The sequence below is a fragment of the Achroia grisella genome, unplaced genomic scaffold (assembly GCF_030625045.1).
Source record: "Achroia grisella isolate CSIRO2021 unplaced genomic scaffold, CSIRO_AGI_Agris_v1 utg109, whole genome shotgun sequence".
Lineage (NCBI taxonomy): Eukaryota > Metazoa > Arthropoda > Insecta > Lepidoptera > Pyralidae > Achroia > Achroia grisella.
In genome coordinates this window covers 1,457,035-1,478,637 of record NW_026712573.1, presented here as the reverse complement: position 1 = coordinate 1,478,637, position 21,603 = coordinate 1,457,035, and the positions used below count along the sequence as shown (strand labels likewise).

At 29.3% G+C, this 21,603-nt stretch overlaps 1 protein-coding gene across 1 annotated transcript; it reads left to right on the top strand.

Moving 5' to 3' along the window:
• Nucleotides 1–268: 268 nt before the first annotated feature.
• LOC131847873 (putative polypeptide N-acetylgalactosaminyltransferase 9) lies at nt 269–5,609 on the top strand. The gene is made up of 10 exons (XM_059197566.1): nt 269–467; nt 961–1,044; nt 1,542–1,692; nt 2,025–2,188; nt 2,279–2,443; nt 3,040–3,497; nt 3,798–3,980; nt 4,498–4,602; nt 4,992–5,120; nt 5,430–5,609. The coding sequence occupies exons 1-10, from the start codon at nt 269–271 to the stop codon at nt 5,607–5,609; spliced, it is 1,818 nt and encodes a 605-aa protein (XP_059053549.1).
• Nucleotides 5,610–21,603: the final 15,994 nt, after the last annotated feature.

The following is a 21,603-nucleotide window of genomic DNA, read 5'->3' as shown; positions in this document are numbered from 1 at the left end:
AGCAAAACTTCCATAGTTTGAAGGTTAAAAGAATTGTTCACAATATAAATAACAAGTAAATTAACAGTTAAAATTACTTTAATAAAATAAATTTGACGCAAATCAAAAAAGTACCGATTATTTACAAAAAATATTGTTTTTAACGACATCAACTTCTCTGTTCACGTCAATACACTTGAAACATTCAGTGTATTTTCCTTATTCATTTGAAATAGACGTTTAATATTGACATCTACCTATACAGTACTTTAATTTTTTCTGGAAAAAAATGTATAAGAAAGCTATGAAAATTTTATTTGTCTTCATGGTGATTTGGATTTTATCTCTATGGACAATACAGCAGGAATTTGGAACAGAAAATAATGTGGTATTTTTTAAAGACGATCAATTGTACAACCGAGCATTAAATAGGTTGAGAGATAAATATTGGAATAAGAATAAGGTTTACACGGAATCAGATTTCGATGGCAAGTTTATATTTCTAGAAAAAGTGCCCTTATAAATTAATATACAGTTTCACCTAGTCTCAAGCTAAGCACAGTTTGCATTATGAGCATGGATTCATTATGTTTATGGTGCTCATTGATCTAACGTTCTTGAACCCAATTAACTAGTTATTAGTTACACAATTAATATACAATTAATTAACTAGTCTATCATGTAATTAGGTAGGTAAATCTGTACAAAAATTGTCTGTTACGTTTATTGTGCAGTGCTACGTTAATAATTCAATGTGTTATTTCCCCATATAACACAAGAGTATAGTAAGTAACAGTTATACCAAGCTATCTGGCTAACAAAGACGTGTTAAATCTAATCCATCAATGTAGCAGGACACCATATAGATTAATAAAAATGCCTATGATTATGCTGTACTTACTCTCTTTCTGTCTTTTAAGAAATCTAATTAATGACAGGAGTTCCAAACTTAATAATATGTGTATTCTTTATTGTTTTCAGTTTGGCAATTATTCAAACCAGTGAATATTATTTTATCTGATGAACAAAAACTGTCAGCTATCAAAAGTTCTGATATACCTCCAGGTATTTTATTATACAATATTTTATACCTATACCTATACCAATCTACAAATTTTACTGTGACAAATCGGTCCAAATAAATTAATTATAAAACGAAAGATTTTCGCAGATATAAAAAATCTTACATCACTCGCAATATCAGATATGAAATAATATTTTGAAAGATTGAAGTTCATATTTTTATATAGATATAAATACTTTTAATTCGTATAAGACATTTTTTCATATTAATTTAAATTGTAAGTAAGTTTACAATACCTTTTACAAATCGTCTACGTGGGTACTTCTGTTTCACTTAATTCTGCCGCCAATGTAACGGCAGCCCATGAACACAAGAAGTATGCTGAAGTAAAACATTGCTTGATGTGATTTTTTAGGTGCTGTTCATGTATACAGGCGATGGTTACAACTTACCGTTAAGTGAGTCGTCAGCTTGTTTGTCATTCATTTATAAACAAAACAGAAAATTTGATATATATTATATACTAATTAATATTTAGGAATAAACGGTACCCCAGTGATCTTAGAAGGATATTCAAGATATTCCCTCAAGGCAGTAATAAATAAAGGCTGGAGAGATCACGCATTTAATCAATTTGTGAGTGATTTGATACCTCTAAATCGTACTCTACCAGATCCTAGAGACAAATGGTAAGCAAGATTAATAAACGTAATATATTCAAACCTAGATTTTAGGTAAGCTTGCTTTATAAGATTATCTAAAATCTAGCATTGAAGTTTATCCAAAATATAGCTAAGTTAAAGTTTATAATTTAAGTATTAATGTAGTAGATTTATTGATACCAATTTTAGTCAATTTGTTAATATTGTCATTAAATATACTGTGTTTAAGTTTAGGATTCACGATTTCTATTCTATTCTATTCTATTCATAATTATCGCAAATGTAAATTATTTTATTGGAAGTTAATGATTTTGACTAAAATTATAAAAAAAATAAGCATTTGTATATAATTGTTACAGGTGTACAAAACAAAAGTATTCTAAGTTACCCAAAGTATCGATAGTGATATGTTTCCATAACGAAGCATTATCAACGTTACTGAGAACTCTTCATTCCGTTATAAACAGAACACCGAATCATTTAATAAATGAAATTGTTTTATTTGATGACTTTTCTAACATGGGTAATAAATTAAATATTAAATAATCATATGAAATCAAACTCAAATAGTATGTATGAATAAATTGAGTTCTTAAGATATAACATATTGCAGATAATCTCATGAAACCACTTGAAGATTATATAGGAAATGTTTCTAATACAATTTTAGTAAGGTCTAAAAATCGTAAAGGTCTAATTAGATCTAGAATATTAGCTATTACACATACAACAGCACCAGTAATTGTTTTTTTAGATAGTCACTGCGAATGTACAAAAGGTAAGTTTGAAAATAGTGTTTATACTCGTAAAATATACTTTACAATAACTTCGTTCTAGTTTTAGAATGATTCATCATTGTATACATATTTAAATTATAAGAGATATGAAATTTAAAAAAATATATAATCCTCAGTTCTTTGTTTAATTTTTTTTTTTTCATATACATACACGGCATCTGTGCTGTTTATATAGGGTAGGTAGTAAATATGGTTATATATGGTTATATAAATATGGTAAGTTGTTATAAATAAGGTAGAATAATACTCATAGATTATGATGGGACAGTTAGTACTCGTAAGCTAAAAAATATTGATTTGACCAAGAGGTGTTATAGTTACAATAAAATTTTAAAAACTATATCTTTAAAATTATTAACTGACACGTATATGTATAAGGACAGCACATTTAATGTTTCATGTACTTCTATACTTCTGTAACAGCAACACATGAGTGAGATCGTGGGTGTCACTTGATAATACGATGTTCTTAATGCTGTTTATGTACGTAGGCAACGGTTACTCCTTTCCATTCAGGTGTGCTGTCAGATTTTTTGCCATTCGATATGAAATTCAATTACATACAAAATACTTTCAGGTTGGATTGAGCCACTTCTTGATCGAATTAAACAAAACCCAACCAATGTCGTGAGTCCCGTAGTCGATCAAATACATGACTCGACATTTGAATATATAGCTCAAGACATAAATGATCTTCGTATTGGCGGGTTTAATTGGAATTTGAAATTCAGTTGGTCGGTGATACCACGTGAAATTTTAATGAAAAGAAAAGAACTTTCCGCTCCTATAAAAACGCCAACAATATCAGGAGGACTGTTTGCTATAAACAAAAAGTATTTTGAAAAACTTGGATATTATGATGAAGGTTATGATATTTGGGGTGCGGAAAATTTGGAGTTGTCTTTCAAAGTGTGGATGTGCGGGGGTTCTTTAGAAATTGTGCCGTGCTCTCATGTCGGTCATGTATTCAGAAGGAGGGTGCCCTATAAAGGTGAAAAGGGATCATTGAGGAGGAATTTGGTGCGGTTGGCTGAGGTATGTTAAGCGTTGTGTTCATTTTTACGAGATATTTATTTCTTTAAAACCTTGTAAATATATATATTTTTTTTATAAAACACATTCGATTCCGTTCTAAACGTCTATCTTTGTAAAGACAATTCAAGCAAAGTGAATTTAAAATTAATATTAATTATTATCTAAAGCCATTATTTCATATAATAAATATTTAGAAATGTAAAAATATCATTTTTATTTATACACTTAGATATACAAAACCGTAAGAGGTATAAGTTCTAAAATAGTATTACCTAATGGAATAATAGATACATATTTCAGGTATGGATGGATGACTACGCCAAATATTTTTACGAAAGAATTGGAAATGAGAAAGTGCAATACGGAAATGTTACTAAACGAAAACAAATACGTAACAAATTGAAATGCAAATCGTTTGATTGGTATTTAAAAAACGTCTACCCACAATTACAGTTGCCTGATAAATACGTTGCTAGTGGACAGGCAATATTATTTTATTTCTTTCATTTTTATTTATTAGTAATTTTAATTTCGCATACCCGTCATTCCGGCAATAAGCGGTAGAGTTACACCTTGGGGTTTTAGCCAGTAGGAGTACGGTAGTACATGTATTACTTCTGGATTTATTTATTCGGACTATTTTAATGCTATCGGCTACATCTGGCCTTTAAAGTTTCACCGGACAATAAAGAGTAAGTGTAATCCAAAACCGCGGAAGGACTTATGGAACTGCTGAAGGCTAACTCCCATCTGATGCATACGAAGTTCCTTCTGGAGCGGGGCGGGTTTTCATGACGGATTGCCCCAAGAAAAAAAAAGAGCAGTACCACAATGACTTAATATTCGGGGTTGCTTGTTATGTATATTTTGACTATTACCACTAACCATCAGATAGGCTGTCAGTACGTTCACCATTGTAGTTACATAAAAAAAAAGATGAACTCTCAGTCTATAGATACTTATTAATAAATAATTTTAATAGGAATATTTATTATTTCAGATCTTCAATATGGGTCATCAAACAATGTGTTTAGATACATTGAGCACATTTCCAAGCACTAAAAATGTTAAAATCCTACCTTGTCATCATCGAGGCGGCAACCAGGTGAGTTTAAATCATCATCACCACATAATGTAAAACATAGTCGCTGTCGCTATCTGTACGTCCCTATGTATGCTTAAATCATTAAAACTACTCTACAGATTTTTTAATACATAAAGTGATTCAAGAGGAAGGTTTATATATATAATACATGTACACCTGTGCGAAGTCAGGGCGAGTAGCTAGTTATGTATAAATACTAAAAAATTAACAAGTAAGCATAAAAAGATCATTTAAACTACGCAACTGATTTTAATGCAGTTTTTAGAAATAGATATAGTAATTCAAAAGGAAGGTTTATATGTACATATATTAATGTACGCCCGCGCGAAGCCGGGGCAGATAGCTAGTATAAGTATAAATAATAATTCTCGTTTTGGTTAATATTTCAGTATTGGGTCTACACAAAGGATGGAGAAATACGTCGTGACGAAATGTGTCTCGACTACATATTTAATTTAGTGACGTTATTTGTATGTCGGAGACGAGTTTCTTCACAAATATGGCTTTATGAGTATAGGGTAGGTAGTACCTAATCTCGTTTTCCTATGCAAAGAAACCAGTAATAAAATTAATATCGACTTTTAACGCTTTAACATATGCTTTTAGCGTGCAAATTATGTATAGTTAGCCCCAATTCAAGAATAAGCCTGAAGAATGAGTGATTTAATAGATTTCATTAAAATCTGTGTAGTATAAAGGAAAAGGTAATAAGTAGATATTCAGACTAATTTACTGATTAGAAAAGAAATAGGTTTACAAGACAAGAAGTGAATACATGGAATATTTTTTTATTTATGTATACATAATTATTATATTATTATTTCCAGTTTAACCGTATAAGACATATGGAAACTCAAAGGTGTCTGCAAGTTGTGAGATATGCGGAAAGATTAGAGCTTATATTACAAACATGTAGCCATTTAAGCGCCCAAAAATGGACTATGGAAAACTATAATGTAGAACGGTTAGGGCCAGAGTTACAAATATATGCTAAAAGGCAAATGTGATAATGTATGCATATCAAATTAGATAACTTTGTGTCCGGCACTTTTAAAGTATGACAAATGCATAACGTAAGAAAGTAGTATTTTTTATTTTTTTTGGTTTTTTTGCGCAAGTTGGGTTACATTATTGAAGTTTTTATATAGATCCCTGAAGTTTTGTCAAGATATGTATCAGAAATAATTAAGGATAAAAGAAATTTTCAAATCAGTTCAGTAGTTTAATATTTATTAACATTTTACATCTTTATATTATGATACGCTACTATAAATTATTTATACTAATGACACAACTAGATAAAAAAAAATTTAATACAAAGAACATAATTTTAAATAACAAAAAGTATTCACCGCTTTCTTTGTATTAAGGGTATGACCACAGAAAGGTACTCTCTGCTTTTGACTCCGAGCATTATTGTGGTTTTAATGAAAAAGCAACCACGCAAAGGACATTTTACTTTGTGTGTATGTTAAAAGTCGTTTCTATTAAAGATATATAATTATGCAGATGTAATTCAACGTTTCCAGATAAAATATTTAGTATATACAATTTCACGTTTTATGCATCCAATTTATATATATGCAATACATACACTTTTGGAACTGTCTGTATTGCATATATATAATAATATAACTATTTAATCTGAAAATTGTGAGAAATTGTGAGACTGAAAATATCAAAGAAAAGAAAATGTGTATTCAATATATGGTAGTTTTATTACTATTAATTACAATACAATATTATGTTTTCAAACACCTCTTACGTGACTTATTTAATTTATGCAATAATTTATTCTTAGCTATAAATTAAGCTTTAACTTTTATAATAAGGTAAAATAAATTGCCAGGTTTTATTCTGCGTGATTTTGTTTATCCTATCCCACCTTAATTGCTGGGGAGATTTAGGATTACTTATAAGTCCAGTACAGATAAATGTAGTATAATATTAAGAATAACTAAAAAAATGTTAGTAGTTAAAAACTTACAGCTTTGGTAGTAAAGTAGTTTACTTCAGATGTAAATGATCAATATATTCATCAGAATGATTGACTGTATTATTCTGAGTCTTTGTTTCGAATATAGTGTATGTATTTACAAAAAAAAATATAAGTAATAATGTCAATACGCATAGTACAAGCTCTGCTTGGGTTGGGATTAAACGGCGTTGCGTAAACTGCCTATAAAAACATTACAGAATTTTAGAAAACTATACTATGTACTGCAAACAAATATTATTACGTCAATATTAAATATTACAATCGTGATTGAATATCAATACCAAATCTTAAATCACTTAAAACCTTCCGTTCGTCGTACTCCAAAATCGCCTTCATCCATTAACTTCCTGTAAACTTTCTGACATCATCAGTCGATGATTGAAGGGTTGACTTAGATTGATTTACTTTTATTAGATTCATAAATAGCTGTTTCGCGATATTTATTCCAACAAGAATTTAGATTGTGTACTTGTGTACTTTACTATATAAAACTAACTATAAAATCATTGAGAAATAAAACAAATTGTACAATATTTTCTGTGGTAAATTAAAATATTTTCTATATTTCAAACTACAAAATACAAATGTAATATGGATGTATAAAGCAGTGTTTCTTTAGCTATATTATACTTTGTAGTTCTAAATGTAAATGTCATTTTAATTTAGTACATAAAATATTTAATTGCACGAAAATCAGCCATGTACTCTACACCTAAGGTCCTGTTATACCTGTGCGTAATTACCTTATTTATCATTATAACAAACAGAGATTATGACGCTTAGTAAAATTAATTATTGTTTGCACGATAGATTATTATCTACATTGAAATATTATATGTATATACACCTTTACATTGTTTCGTATATTATCACATCTGCAGCAACATATATTGATTCAGAATATTATCAAACTAGCTGATTCTCGCAACTTCTGTATCACATTTTCCATATTTATATATTTTTTTTGTTATGGCTCTGCTCTATTGGTCATAGTGTGTCATTATATTTTTATATAATGTTAGGTTATGTATCATAACCTAACATTATATAAAAATATAATGACTTTCTTCTGTTAACCTATAGCCTGCTTCGAGACAAGGATAATTTCAACATGAAATCATTTTCAAAATCGGAAATGCAGTACATTTTTGTAATCTATACTAAGGCACCGTCTTTGATTGAGGCAGTAAGGTTTCAAAAATTCTCCCATATCTTAAATTTCACTGATATTTCTTTATTCAAACCTATTACAACTTACAAAGCAAGCTACTTGGTGTAAAAAATTGATAGAATAGAGATCCTACACATACGGCTTTATATATAGATTAGATTACCGGCTATAAACTATATAGACGTTCATAATAATAATTAATTGTATTTTTCCTATTTATTAACAACGAGTTTTGATATGGGTTTCAGTATACAAAAATACATTTATTTAAAAAAGTGTACTAAATACTTACATAATTATTATTATAGAGAATAGCCAATAATTTAAATAATAACTGAACCCAGGCGAAAAGTGGGCGATACCTTATTCTTTTATAAAGTACTTTTACTTTTTATAAAGTTTTATCTAGTTAAAATTGATATACCAGCTTAGCAACATGAAACTTCTGGAAAGTACTTAATGTGGTTTACTAGAAGCTATGAGAAGTTTTATTAGAATTAAGGTTTTAATCGGACCAGTAAGTAATACTTCAAAATGGTTATATATACATATTTTTACAACCGAAACAGTTCTTTAAACAATGTATGTAAGCATTTTGTTCAAATCAATGTGTTCATACATAATATTGTGAACATTACAACTTTCTATAAATAATAAATTGCTACAATATATAAAACAATAAAATGAATTTAGTAATTACGTTAAACTGTTGAAAACACTACTTTATAATAAAGCACATTAGGTACACCGTTAAAGAATATCTAGCGAATACTATAGTGTGTACGTCTATAACTCTTGTTTAAATTGCTGTGCCTGAAAATGTACATGTGTAAGTTATATTTATGTATGCACTTGTAATGCAATAAATAAAAAAAAGAATACTTCAAATAAAAAATGAACTGTGAACCTTTTGAGTATTCATTATTACCATTTTAATCTTTAGTATTTTATTACTTAAGTCTACAATAGTGCATGGGAAATGTTGTAGCTTTGTATATACAATAGTTTTTATAGATTTAAGCATTTACATGTGGAATCGTTTATTGATCCCACAGTACCTGTAAAATGAAATACGACTTCCCATGCAGTAAATTGCATGAACAGCACTTTTAAAATAGACTTGTAAAATAAATAGATTCTAAAAATCAGCTGCTTTACCCCACAATAAAATCCCGAATTACATTAGGCTATGAATAGATAAACGTGAAATATAAATATTTGTCTTAACATTGAAATTCATTGCATTACATAAAAGTCTCGTATAGTTGAGCGAAGATCGGTCGCCCATATATTTTAATAATAGACTACCTCAAAATATTTCTATCATAGTATTGAATTGTGTTTATGTAACTGGGAGAAAGCTAGGAGCTTTGGAAATCGCTGAATCCACTTTACACCCATCGGCATGTACAAAGACAATATGCGGAAACAGGGTTTTATAGTGGATTCACAGTGGAAATGTAGGTCATTGCCCAGACTATATACTACCCTTCTTATGTACATAGTACCTGTTTAGGATTTCCAACTGCAAAAGGAATATAGTAGGTATAAGGTATATGAAATTATTATTCATATTGATAAATTTATTATCGTGCCGGCTTTGCATGGATGTATTAGATTTTTTTTCTGTACTATAATATCATTGGTTTATACATTCCTCCTATATCTTATAAGCTAACTCTTTTACAAAATCTATTTCCGTAGTTTAAAGATCTAAGTATAAAAACACGAGAGACTTTGTAAAGCAAAGTACTATATAAAGATTTAGAGTTATTAAATGATTCGGCAAATTGTTACGAATATCATTACAATAAGGCAATGATTAATTCACCATACACACCATTCACATATTTGTCTTAATTTTTTATAGACGATTATGGAATACTGCACTCGTATATCCTAACAGTCTACGTTGACGGGGAACCAGTGGAGAATTATATGACGGCGTCGGTGGTCTAGCGGTCTAGCACACCGCTTTACGTCCGATGGTCGCGGGTTCGATTCCTCGCACGGCACAAACATTTGTATTCATGAGTATGATTGTTTGTATCGGTCTGGGTATTATCTATGTATAATATGTATGTATTTACGAAAAAAAAAATCTATGTATTTGTATCAGTTGTCTAGTACCCATAACACAAGCTTTAGCTAGCTGAACTTGGGTCTAGATGGCGCTGTGTGAATTGTCCTGAGATTATTATTATTATTATATGATAAGCACGAGGTTAGGTTAATTAGTCCATTGTAACAAATTCAGTAGGACTTCACAATGATTTCCAAAGAAAACTGCTTGGAGATCAACTTGATATGATACATTGCTAGTAAAGTATCGATATTACTAACAATCCCCTTGCTCCCAGCAAGTCAAAAGTATCATTTACTATGACGAACGACGACGACAGTCGACAATTCCTCAGATTATAATATTTAAGATAACGATCAAGTATATTTTTTACGTTAATTATATAGTCTTTTATTTATAAATAAACCCTTTTGCATTATCCATAAAAAATTGTAAACAGAATTCTGCGTTTATTTACCGGCTAACCACATAGATTTGCATAATAGCCAGGCATATAAGATAGATGGCGTCTCTCACTAGCCCCGCAACATATTGAAGGGAGGGATGAAGAAAAATTGCTTCGGCGTCGCGCCTTGAAAACTGGAACCTTTAATTTACATGAAAACATAGTTGATACTCTTATTACAAAGTGCTTAAAGTCTAAATTTGCTTATCCTAAATATCAACGAAACCGAACGGAGCAGGCGTAAATTGAACGAGGGTTAACAAATATGTTAGGGGTGCGCGAAATTTATGATTGAACTAGTGTTTTTCACTGTATTTACTTGTAGTTATTTATATATTTTTAAATTAAATAGTATGTATTATTTTTTGCATTTAAAATATATGTTTTAATCCTATTTTAAATAAACTGACGATCAGCCACACTACGTCACAAAGATTATCTAGAGATATAAACAGCAACAATGGCAATATAAAATATACTGTGATTCCTGGAAAACATCAACTTTTATCTCATTAAAAACTTTCTGACGAATAATGACTACATTAAATTGAAAAAGTAAATAGCTGGAATAAATTAAATAAATGGAATTACAAAAAAATATGTTACTTTTATCATTATATGTTATAAGAAAATTCAATTATTTTAATAAAGGTACTCCATTATTTTTTAATACATTTAAGAAATAGAATTATATTTTGATATCTCGTAGTGGGTATTATGGTTATGTTATGGTTTGGTATGTTTTATCTTTCTTCTATTAAATATATATGTTCATATTTGCAGATTTTATTGCGTAATAAAAAAATCCAAAGAGAACATCTTTTTGTATTTTTTTACGCAATAGTATTATTAATATATAATTACAACTGATATACTAAAAAACAACTAAAATTGCCTTGTTTCTAATTATTTTATAAGTATAATCAGATTATAATAAGTTAGAATGTAATAAATTATTTATTTATATACTCTTTATTGCACCAGGAAAATTATATTAATAGAGTAATTAAAATTAAAGGGTACAAAAGGCGGCCTTATCGCTTATGCAAAAAATTATATCCAATATCGGTAACTTTTCTTCGTACTTTCAATAATAACATTTCCAATTTCATCACGGGCAAAGTTTACAACCGATTTGAATTCAATCCCATAAAACTTACGACTCAATTCACTATAAAATAGTAAAAAAACTAGGTTTTACACACAGACGTTCACCACAGTGTTGCAGTTAGATAGCTTGCAGGAGATTGCTACCTATCAGTGATCGTAAATCCAGTTTCGACCCGAACGCGTATGCTTTACGATGAATAACACGAAGTTGTTTTATGAGTAGCATCTTTCATAAATACCTATTTGTCTAACCCCACACAATATATTTATTTTATTATAATATATAACTACTATATATACCTATGTTTAATATATTATATTTAGGAATAGAAGGAAATTGAAAAGGAGAATACTCATACATTTAAAAAAAATACCTGTAAACATGATCATCCGATATTTTTGGAGTAATATTATAGTTATACAAAATTATGAAGTTTAATATAAATTATTACGTAGGTACGCGTTTTTTAAATACATAGAACCAATTTAAAATATACATATATTTGCTGTTGTAATACAAATAATGATATAATCGTGAATCCTATCGATTTCAGAAGATAATTAACGTTATTCGTTCAGATTTAGTGAAGTACAGTATTTGCCAAGTAAACACTTGATCTTTAAATTTAAACTCAAAATCATTTATTCACATTGGAACTTGTGGCCTCTTGTACACGTCATATTTTATATTACTATGCGTACCGTCCAGTTCGGTTAGTTACTTCAAATGAGAAGAACTAGCATGAAACTGAACTAGTACATTTTTTATGTCATTATTAGTTTTTTAGTCAGTATAACAGTAGATTAAAAATAATTTAAACATATTTTACAAAAGGTACAACATTTAATATTGTAACGTCGTGTTGTTACGAATTCAAAAATAAAACAAACTGCAGGCTTCTGTTAACAAACTACTCCTAATGAAAAAACTTTCACCGTACGCCTCTGATCTACATTCAAAATCACACGTTGAAACGTACATTGCATTCGCAACTCGCAAATAATGTTGTGCATCGACCGAGTAAATAAATTTTACTGTAATATTCTGTGTACTCTGTATAATATTTATTATGTAACTGCAAAAAAACTGATGGCTTATATGATTGTAAGCAACTATTCGTCGTCACCGTCGTTTTGTTTCAAACTCCTGTATTATTGCCGTCTACATACTACATACTCATAGATACTCCCAATATTACATTAGAAATTATAGTCTCCATTGGCTCCATGTAAGATTTTTTGTGCTTGTTTGTTCGGGGTCACCACTCGAAATTTTCATCTCTATCCGTTATTGGTTATTCGAACAATGTAACTAACCTATCGTTTTTTTCATTTTCTTAATCTTTAGATGTACCATGATGTAATAAAAATAGAAAATAGTATAAAGAGATACTATGATTCTGATCCCAAAAGTGGTAATCCCCAAAACTTGTGTTCTTATTGTCATAAATATAAATTGACACACAAAATTTTGGTGTCGATTATATGACTATTTTGATTGTTATAAATCGGTCCATTTGAACGCTTTCCTTCACTGTTATTTTTTATGCATTCTCCTTTTAAATAATTTCATACACTGAAAATTTAAATATTTTGCTATGACTCTAAGAATACACTCGTGATATGCTCACGCAGATTAATTTATTTGTTGGAATATTATTCTGTTACTTAACAGAACATAGTATAGTAGCAGAACGAGTTGAAAATTATTAAACTAAGAGCAGACGACAATAGGGCGCCGTTGTTTCGAACAATAATTGGTTTTCGGACCACAGCGAGAAATTCAAATTTAACTGTTATGACAGCTCGAGGTGTAGAGCGCTGAACTTTAAAACCAAGTTGGTTTATGTTGTTTTTAGTGTTTTAGAGTAGATTGAAATCAGACCACTCCACTCACTAAATTTCATATTATAATTTCTAAATAATATAAAGCATAACAGGACCAAAGGCAAACTTTGTATAAAGTCTTCTGAGTAGATATGCCTCACTCTAGCCTATTTCGGCTGCCAAGAAGTTTGTATTGTAGATGTGATTGAGTTAGAAGAAAGAGATATGACAATGACATTTACAAGGTACGGAGGAGTAATTTAGAGAAGTAATATATGTGTATTATATTATACATGTAAATCTTCTGGAAATTTTTATCAAAATCATAATGTTCATAGCGTTGTTTATAATAAGTAAGCGCAAGAACAGACAGACTGAAACAGCAATATTGCTTTAAGTACGCATTTTATGATAAAAATATATTTAGTTTTTTTTTATTTATCAGTACTACTTTTCATAAATCTTTAAAAATAATAATAGCGTGGGATTGCTATTACTACGCCTACGATAAATTTAATTTAAAAATAAATTGAAAAATGTTATGAAGTTACATTGTTTTAGATATAAATATCCCCAGATAAAATTTCATTGATATAATTATGAAATGTTTAGCATTTAATGTTTTCTAAAATACATTTCAACTTTGCCAAGTAAGCCGCATAAGAAGGCACGCCTCTCATTAAAATGCCGATAAATTTCAATCTAAATAACATTTAAAAAGAAAATAATTCTGCCAGCCAAGAATTTAATACAAAATCCGTCCAAGTCACCTCCCGGTCTATAATTACGTCGTCCCAGATGAAATTTATGAAGTGAAATTTCTCGACCCGATTCTAAGAGACAAAAGCCGGGAGTCCGATGCCTGCAAATTGGATTCTTGGTGCAACCGGTCTATCAAAATCAAATGTTATTATTTGATGAAGTTGGCAAGTTGGAATGTTTCAATTTGAGACAAATTATTTGCAACATGATTCAATTTGAGACAAAATATTTTGCTTTGATTTTGTACCATATACTTTTTTGTATAATAGTTACTCGCTTCTAAGTACATACTCGTATTGCAATCTATTTTTACGTCAATTGGGATCTCTTCAGCTGTTTAGTCGTGAAATGGTTTATGTATAATATTTGTCGTATTGAATTTATAATATTAATGTATATATATATACATTGTTATTATATTTTTTAAATAACCAGAAGAAGACTATGCTCGTTTATGTCGTCATTGAGCTACCTTCCGTACTGCGTTATGTTTTACTAGTTTACATCCGCGGCTTCGCCCGCGTGGACATGGAATATGTACGTTATCGCGCGTTAAAAGATCCGTGTTCAGTTCTTGGGACGTTATACATCCCAAACCTTCCTCTTGAGTCACTCTATCTATTCTGTCTTTTTAATATAAACGCATCAAAATCCGCATAGTTTTTTAAGATCAAAACATACATATGTGTATTACATAGAAGATATTTTAACCGGAAATTGAAGCCGTTTAAATGGTATTGGCGGAACAGTTGGGATCATCGATATTCTTGGTATATGAGCTAATTGACCAGCTGCCGTAGGCCGTGCCGATGGTAATGGTCAGTACAATTAATTTTTTCTTCAATTCCTTAGTAAGCAGCCTCATCCTATTGCACAATGCACATGTTCGATGGGCTTAAACTTCGCAACTTGAGAAATTCCGATTTTTGACGTCAAATCATATGGTAGAAGTCCAGAAGGGTTTAGTAAAAATTCCTGTCGATAATGAACTGCGTCTTCGATATTAATCACGCTGTCGATTGATTTTTTATTTGTCCCAGACAAATAAAAAATCAACTTTTTGAATAATCATTTATTTCGTAGACAGTATCATTCTTCCAAACTTTTCGTCTTTATAATATTAGTATGATACAATGTGATAGAGTACAACTGTGCAATTAAGGGCACAAAAAGAGTAAGATTACATTTATTCAGCTCAGCGACATAATAAATTGTACGGGCTTATTTAGAAACCGAAAATAAGTTTTCAAATATAGGAATACTAGCTGTTACCCACGACTTCATTTACTTTTCTGAGATAAAGTATATGTCCATCCTTTTAATACAATCCATTCAAGCCTTTTGTTAGGTACGATAGGATTGTTAGGTAAGATTCGTTCAGTCGATTTGTTGTGATGAAAAGATATTAGTAGTGCTTTACAATTTTTGAAGTTCTAATAATTTTGTTCTTAGGAATTTCATTATACAAAGACCACAACAATACATGATGAGCATTATAATATGAGAATAGTAGTATAAACTTGTATTAAGAAAGTTGACCCTATTAGTTAACGGTAAAAAAGATTAGATGGCGCTGTGTTAATTTTAAATCGCGCGATAATTTCATTTTGGTCATAACATTTATTCATGATAATGCAAAAAAATTAAAATGTCTATTAACTTTGGTACGTCTTTTACTTGTATATATTTATAGAACCTTATACATAGTTGTTTGTTAAATTAAGAACTAAATTGTTCCAAAATGATGTGATGTTATAACGTGATCTATTGTGTAATCCACTTTGTGTTTATTTCGACACAGGATAAAAAGAAAGTGCTCGGCAAAGGCGAAAAGAAAATAGACCAAGAAAATATTGAGACAAAGGCATTTTGCTTGAAGGATACTATATTTATTTAGAGATACAAATAAAACTATATTCATAATTATGACCTAATTATACAATTTTTTTAGAGTTACATTTTTATTAAGTTGAGTACTAAATATTACGATCGAAATATATATAGCTTTATAAACAAGTTCACCGTAAATACGACTGGCTTATTTTATAGTTAATCAGGTATAACTTGTCACATTTTCTGTTATAACATAACAATTACAATTATTATTATACACTAACTATTATACTATACTATAACATTATTTTCTTAATTATAGCTAATTTTAAACCTTGTCTGTTGTCTAATATTTAGCATTTGTTTTAAAGCCTCGCTGTTGCTCAATTTGTAAATCTAAAACAATTTATTTTATTGTTTGTTAAAATATGTAAATATATTCTAATATTTCGTTTTATTCTTGATATAATTGTAATATTTTAATAATAAACATCAACTAATGATGCAAAATATCTAACTATTTGTAATTGTAAAAATTATATTTACAAAGACTCTGGCTATGTACATAGTGGATTGTAATATTTATACTTAATTTAAAACATTTGCTTAACAGTAGGGAATTAAAATAAATAACTTGGGAGTGCAAAACTTGAGAGGCAGATTTTAAATAAGATTTTCCTGCAGCAAAAATGTACATAATTTGTAACTGTCCAAATTAATCAAGAGATGTGGTAGGCCCATAAGTTATAAGTTAGACCATTAATAAGAGTCCTCTTATTAGTCTCGTTTATAAAGTCTGTTTAATAATATATCTATCAAAAATATATTGAAACAATATTATATATATACATTAAAACTCAGAATAAAATAACAAAAGTAAATTTTTTGTCTATGTTATAACAACATTACAGGTATTGAAAGATATTATTTAAAAAATAACCACTTTTTGCGTATATTAAAAGGTTTTTTCTTGTTAACTGAAAGCACAGAATATTGCTTACTTCTACATACTACGTCAGACGAAAAGAAAAAGGAAGTAAAGTTCCTTTTCGGTCCGCTTGATGGTACGTCTTTACTGTAATGGATCTTTTAGTAGAGGTCATTACCAAGTCGGCATTTCCAATTCTGTAACTATTTCAGGTACCTTGCCAACAATTCACCTATATTATTAATATAGTTTTTCATAACCGTATTATCAGTAAAACTTATAATCATTTTTACACTAATATTTATATAACAACAATGTACGGGAATTAAATGACTACACTTTTCCGTATTTGGTAACTTTGGTTCAGTTTCCGTACGAAAATTACCTATATTAGAAAATACATTTTTTTAACTCTATTATTAGTAAAATTTATTTCAATTTGTATAGCAATGTTTTTATATTTTTTTAATGTACGGGATATTAATGAACTTAGTATGTCTTTGTTTGAGAGCTGCATTCTGTAGGGTGGGACGAGATGGTAAGACGAATGCACTATACTTACAGAAGCGGAGGTATCTAATGTGTCTGATGAGTGAGAGGTCCTGAGGGTTTTAATAAGGAAAATACGGCGATAAAATAAAATGCGACTATAGTAGAAAGTAACAATAAAGAATATGTCAAAGAATATTATTACAAAATTTAAAAATAGTATAAAACCTTATCAAGGAATTCGCTACACTTACCTTAAAGAAGATTTGACCTAGTCTAGAAGACATCGACACAATTATCACGATAGATAAAAATATAGCATGTTAATAAAGTTACCGTACATTGTAGACATATTTAATAACCGTGTTATTGATAAAAAAATAATAATATTATAATAGAATTGAATATTCCAATTATTAAATGAATATTATTTCGATAAGAATATTGAAGTGAACACCTGCATAAATTGTACCAAAAAGTTGCAACGTAAAATTTTACGACGGAGAAGAAATGTGGTCTGAATTTGTATTCAGTCAAAGTCGGGGTTGAACAGACGTTAGTCTTGGATTATGTAGATTTATGAACATAGGATAAAATAAAACTTCATTTTAATTATTTTCAGCCAGAAATTTTCGTAAATAGTATTTTTAGGGCAGATTATTATGTTTGCGACCTTTTCGATATGTTCACTAATATTATAAATGAGAGAGTTTGTGTTTGTATGTTACCTTTGCAGGTCTAAATAGTTTATAAGGATTTTAATAAAATTTTATAAGTGGATAAAATTGAAATGGTAATGAAGAACGAATATGCTATCTTTAATTTTTTAATTTCTGTTTACTACATATTATTAGTATAGGTAATAAAAGTTATCTTGTATTCAAAACTTTGATTCCCAATTTCACCCTTTATATATAAGTGGTAAAATTGGGAATAAAAGTTTGTACAGACGAATAATCGCGCATAACAATTAGCTATCCATAAAAGATACAATTTTCATATTATTACAATAAATGGGAAATAGTCTGTCTATAAACGAAATGAATAAAATGGATGTAATATTAAACTGTATCACGACAACGGACATACGTTGTATTGGGTTTATAAGAAGCAGACAAAGTCGCGTGCAAAGTTGGTGGTATCACAAGGATGGACATAGGATTATCTTTACTCTCAAAAAGGCAGAAGAAGTCACGAGTAACAGTGATATACGTAGGCCGACTGCACATTACTATCAACACATTTCCTTCATACGGTCGCCCTTACCGCATCGCGTTTACCACACAAAAGAACTGTTTACTCAAGTAAAGAGCTTTTGCATTTTTAACCCGGCCGCCGCCATTGCTTGCAAACGCTTTTATATGAAGGCAACCCTTATTCTTACTATTATTTTAGAAAGCTTTTCAGATTTTAATGAATTTGTTGGTGGTTTTAATATTAATGAATGTGTAAATATTATTTTGAAATGCAGAATAAACTTGCAGAATAAAACGTTACTTACCTACAGTTTTGCATTTACAATTCATATTGTATGTTTTATATATAAAGGTTAATCTGTCGATCTGTTTATTTCCTTTTCACGAGTAATCTTTCGAATAGATCGTAATAATATTTGACTACATTTTTTTTATAAAATACTAGTTATGCATCACGAAAATTTTATGAAAAATATATTTATAACCAAATTTTTTTTAATTACAACCTACCTATACCTACACACAGAAATACATTCTTTTAATAAAAAATAATAAACAAATTAGTTTATTATATTCTCTCATATTATCTTCACTTTCATAAGGTTATTCATCTTTACAAATTATTAGTCAATGTCCTTGATATGATCCTTAAACAAAAGTCGTTTAATGATCTTAAAATAAAAAATATTAGTTTGAATTCAACACACTATTCTTGCTTTAAATAATACGTTAAAGCATTAGTCTGAACTAAATCTGATAAGCCAGTGATGGATAACGTAAGTCCTATTAGGGCAGCCAAGATCCGAGAATAATTCATTTGTATACAGGTACACAACCAATTTTCTCTCTATGTACATACATATATAGGTATATTGCGACAAGTAATCCGTATAATATTGTACCTGTAGGTTTTTCTTTAACTCAAAATTAACGTATAAGTTAACTATAGCACAGATAATATAATATTACATAACTATAGGTAATATAGTTTTATAAAGAGATAATTGGAATATCAAAGAAAGCCCGCATTGGATACTACATGAATTATTTTCAAAGTATCTTACCACCAAATCCAGAAATACTCAGATGTTCAGAATGGTATACAGAATGTATAACAGAATTCTAAAATCTGTAATTCAGAATGTTATACATTCTGAATGACTTAACTCTAACAACAACTAGGTATATTTGTTTAACAAAGTTGTTATATTTTTCTAAACTAAAATTGTTAGATTATAATAATAGTTACGATAATAAATATACAGAGTTGTATAGTAGATATATTTATAATAATGGAATATTGACATGATCTTATGTGTTGATTAATAATGAATTGTTTAATTACAAATAGAAGTAACGTTATTGATATCTACCGAGTTACTTTCATAATTTTTATTAAAATAGTGAGGGTACAAAACTGACCTGTAAACGATATTTAGAGATAATTATTCATTCTTGTCTTGGCCACAGTTCTGTTAAGACGTACCAATAAAGTATTACGAATATAAAATACGTTTACATTTCTGGTAATAGCTAGAAAAACCCATTTAGCTATTAAAATATTTAGTTGGAATCAGGATGTCCCTGGACACTACAAAAGCTGAACATGTCCTGAGAAAATAGGACGGTTGACAACTCAAGGAGATTCAGTATCATGTACTTCTGCCGCCAAGCAACTTGCCTTGTAAGCAGTGTTTTGGTCGAAAGGTACAAAAACAGTGTAATTGTATAATAAGGAGATTATATCTGTAATTATATAATAAGGGGCATGACATGTTACTACTCCGAATAGTAACTGACTGATATCACAGGCGTCACATGGTTACGCAATATTCTTATTGCTGTTCATGTATGTGGACAATGGTTATCACTTAACATCTGATAGTTTGTCAGATTATTTGCAATTTCAATGTTTATAAAAAAAACACGAGTTACATAAAATAGGGCAGGATAAATCTGGTTATTATCTAAAATGATATTAAAATAGGTACATCATACTGTAGTTTTCAACGCTCGCAGTTACGAGGACAAAATATATCGATATTTAAAAATATTTAATAATAAAGTTATCGCAGATACAACATTTTGAAATAAATTGCACATAGTATGAAACAACGAAAAAACAGCTAACGAGCAATCGTTTAGCACATGGTGCCTTCGACATGACATTGTTTGCATGGGCAATTTATAAAGGACATCTTGTTTGAATACTAGCGACCTATTTTAACCTTATCCGAGTTGATCAATACACATGATAAAAAACATAAAATCCAGTACTAATAAATTTGCCTTTAATTCTAAATTACGAAAACATATTTCCAATGCCTTTGTAATTAAAAAAAAATAACATTAATTTACTGCAAATTGTCAAAATTATCTCCCACGTCATTATTCATTGTTAATTTGTATTTGTTTTTAGTATGTATTTATATAAAAGTATGTATGTGTTTGACATATATTTTTTATTTATTTATATTTTTATATTTATATCTACTTCTTTTAATTATTTTATATCATGGTAATAACTTAAATGCATGCAATCCTCCTAATTTCTGTTTACTAATACCACTTATGTTCTAATGTTCTTCGACCTGGCCAAAATGTGCCATAGATATAAGGAAGTGGAAAATTAGCAAGAGGCTTACATTCAGCAGTGGAATAATAGGTGCTGCAGAAGAAGAGAAGACTAATTACTGTTTATTCTATGGTTGACTGAGAAAATTCATTAAGGTGTTAATTCCGCCTTACGCATCATTATTTTTGTATTATTTATGGAATTTTATTCTATAATAATATCTACTCTATCTCAATCTACATTAAGTACAATGCACAATAATCTACTTTATATTATGAGAAAGCAGATAACGAATATCGGTACCACAGACTCATAATTTAGGATGAATATTACATGATTGTATATGCCTTCGCAAGTAGAATATATAAGAACCGAGTAAGATTTACCATTTTCGAAATACATTAGGGAATGAAATCCTTTAATCTGACATAGTCATGGTAATCTTAAGGCCTGGAGCAAAGCGGAAGCTGTGGTATCCTAAAATAGGAAACTATTTGTCTAAACGTTTCGAGTGTAACAAGCGTTACTTCAATATGCTTTACGAAACAAACGAAATGAACTCAAGTTTAATTTAATAATAATC

What these genes read in the sequence shown, in the direction of transcription:
- LOC131847873 (XM_059197566.1), top strand. Translation starts at nt 269, where the DNA reads ATGTATAAGAAAGCTATGAAAATTTTATTTGTCTTCATGGTGATTTGG. An exon ending in AAGTTCTGATATACCTCCAG is followed by an intron (nt 1,045 to 1,541) that starts GTATTTTATTAT and finishes ATTAATATTTAG; the next exon opens with GAATAAACGGTACCCCAGTG. An exon ending in TCACTGCGAATGTACAAAAG is followed by an intron (nt 2,444 to 3,039) that starts GTAAGTTTGAAA and finishes AAATACTTTCAG; the next exon opens with GTTGGATTGAGCCACTTCTT.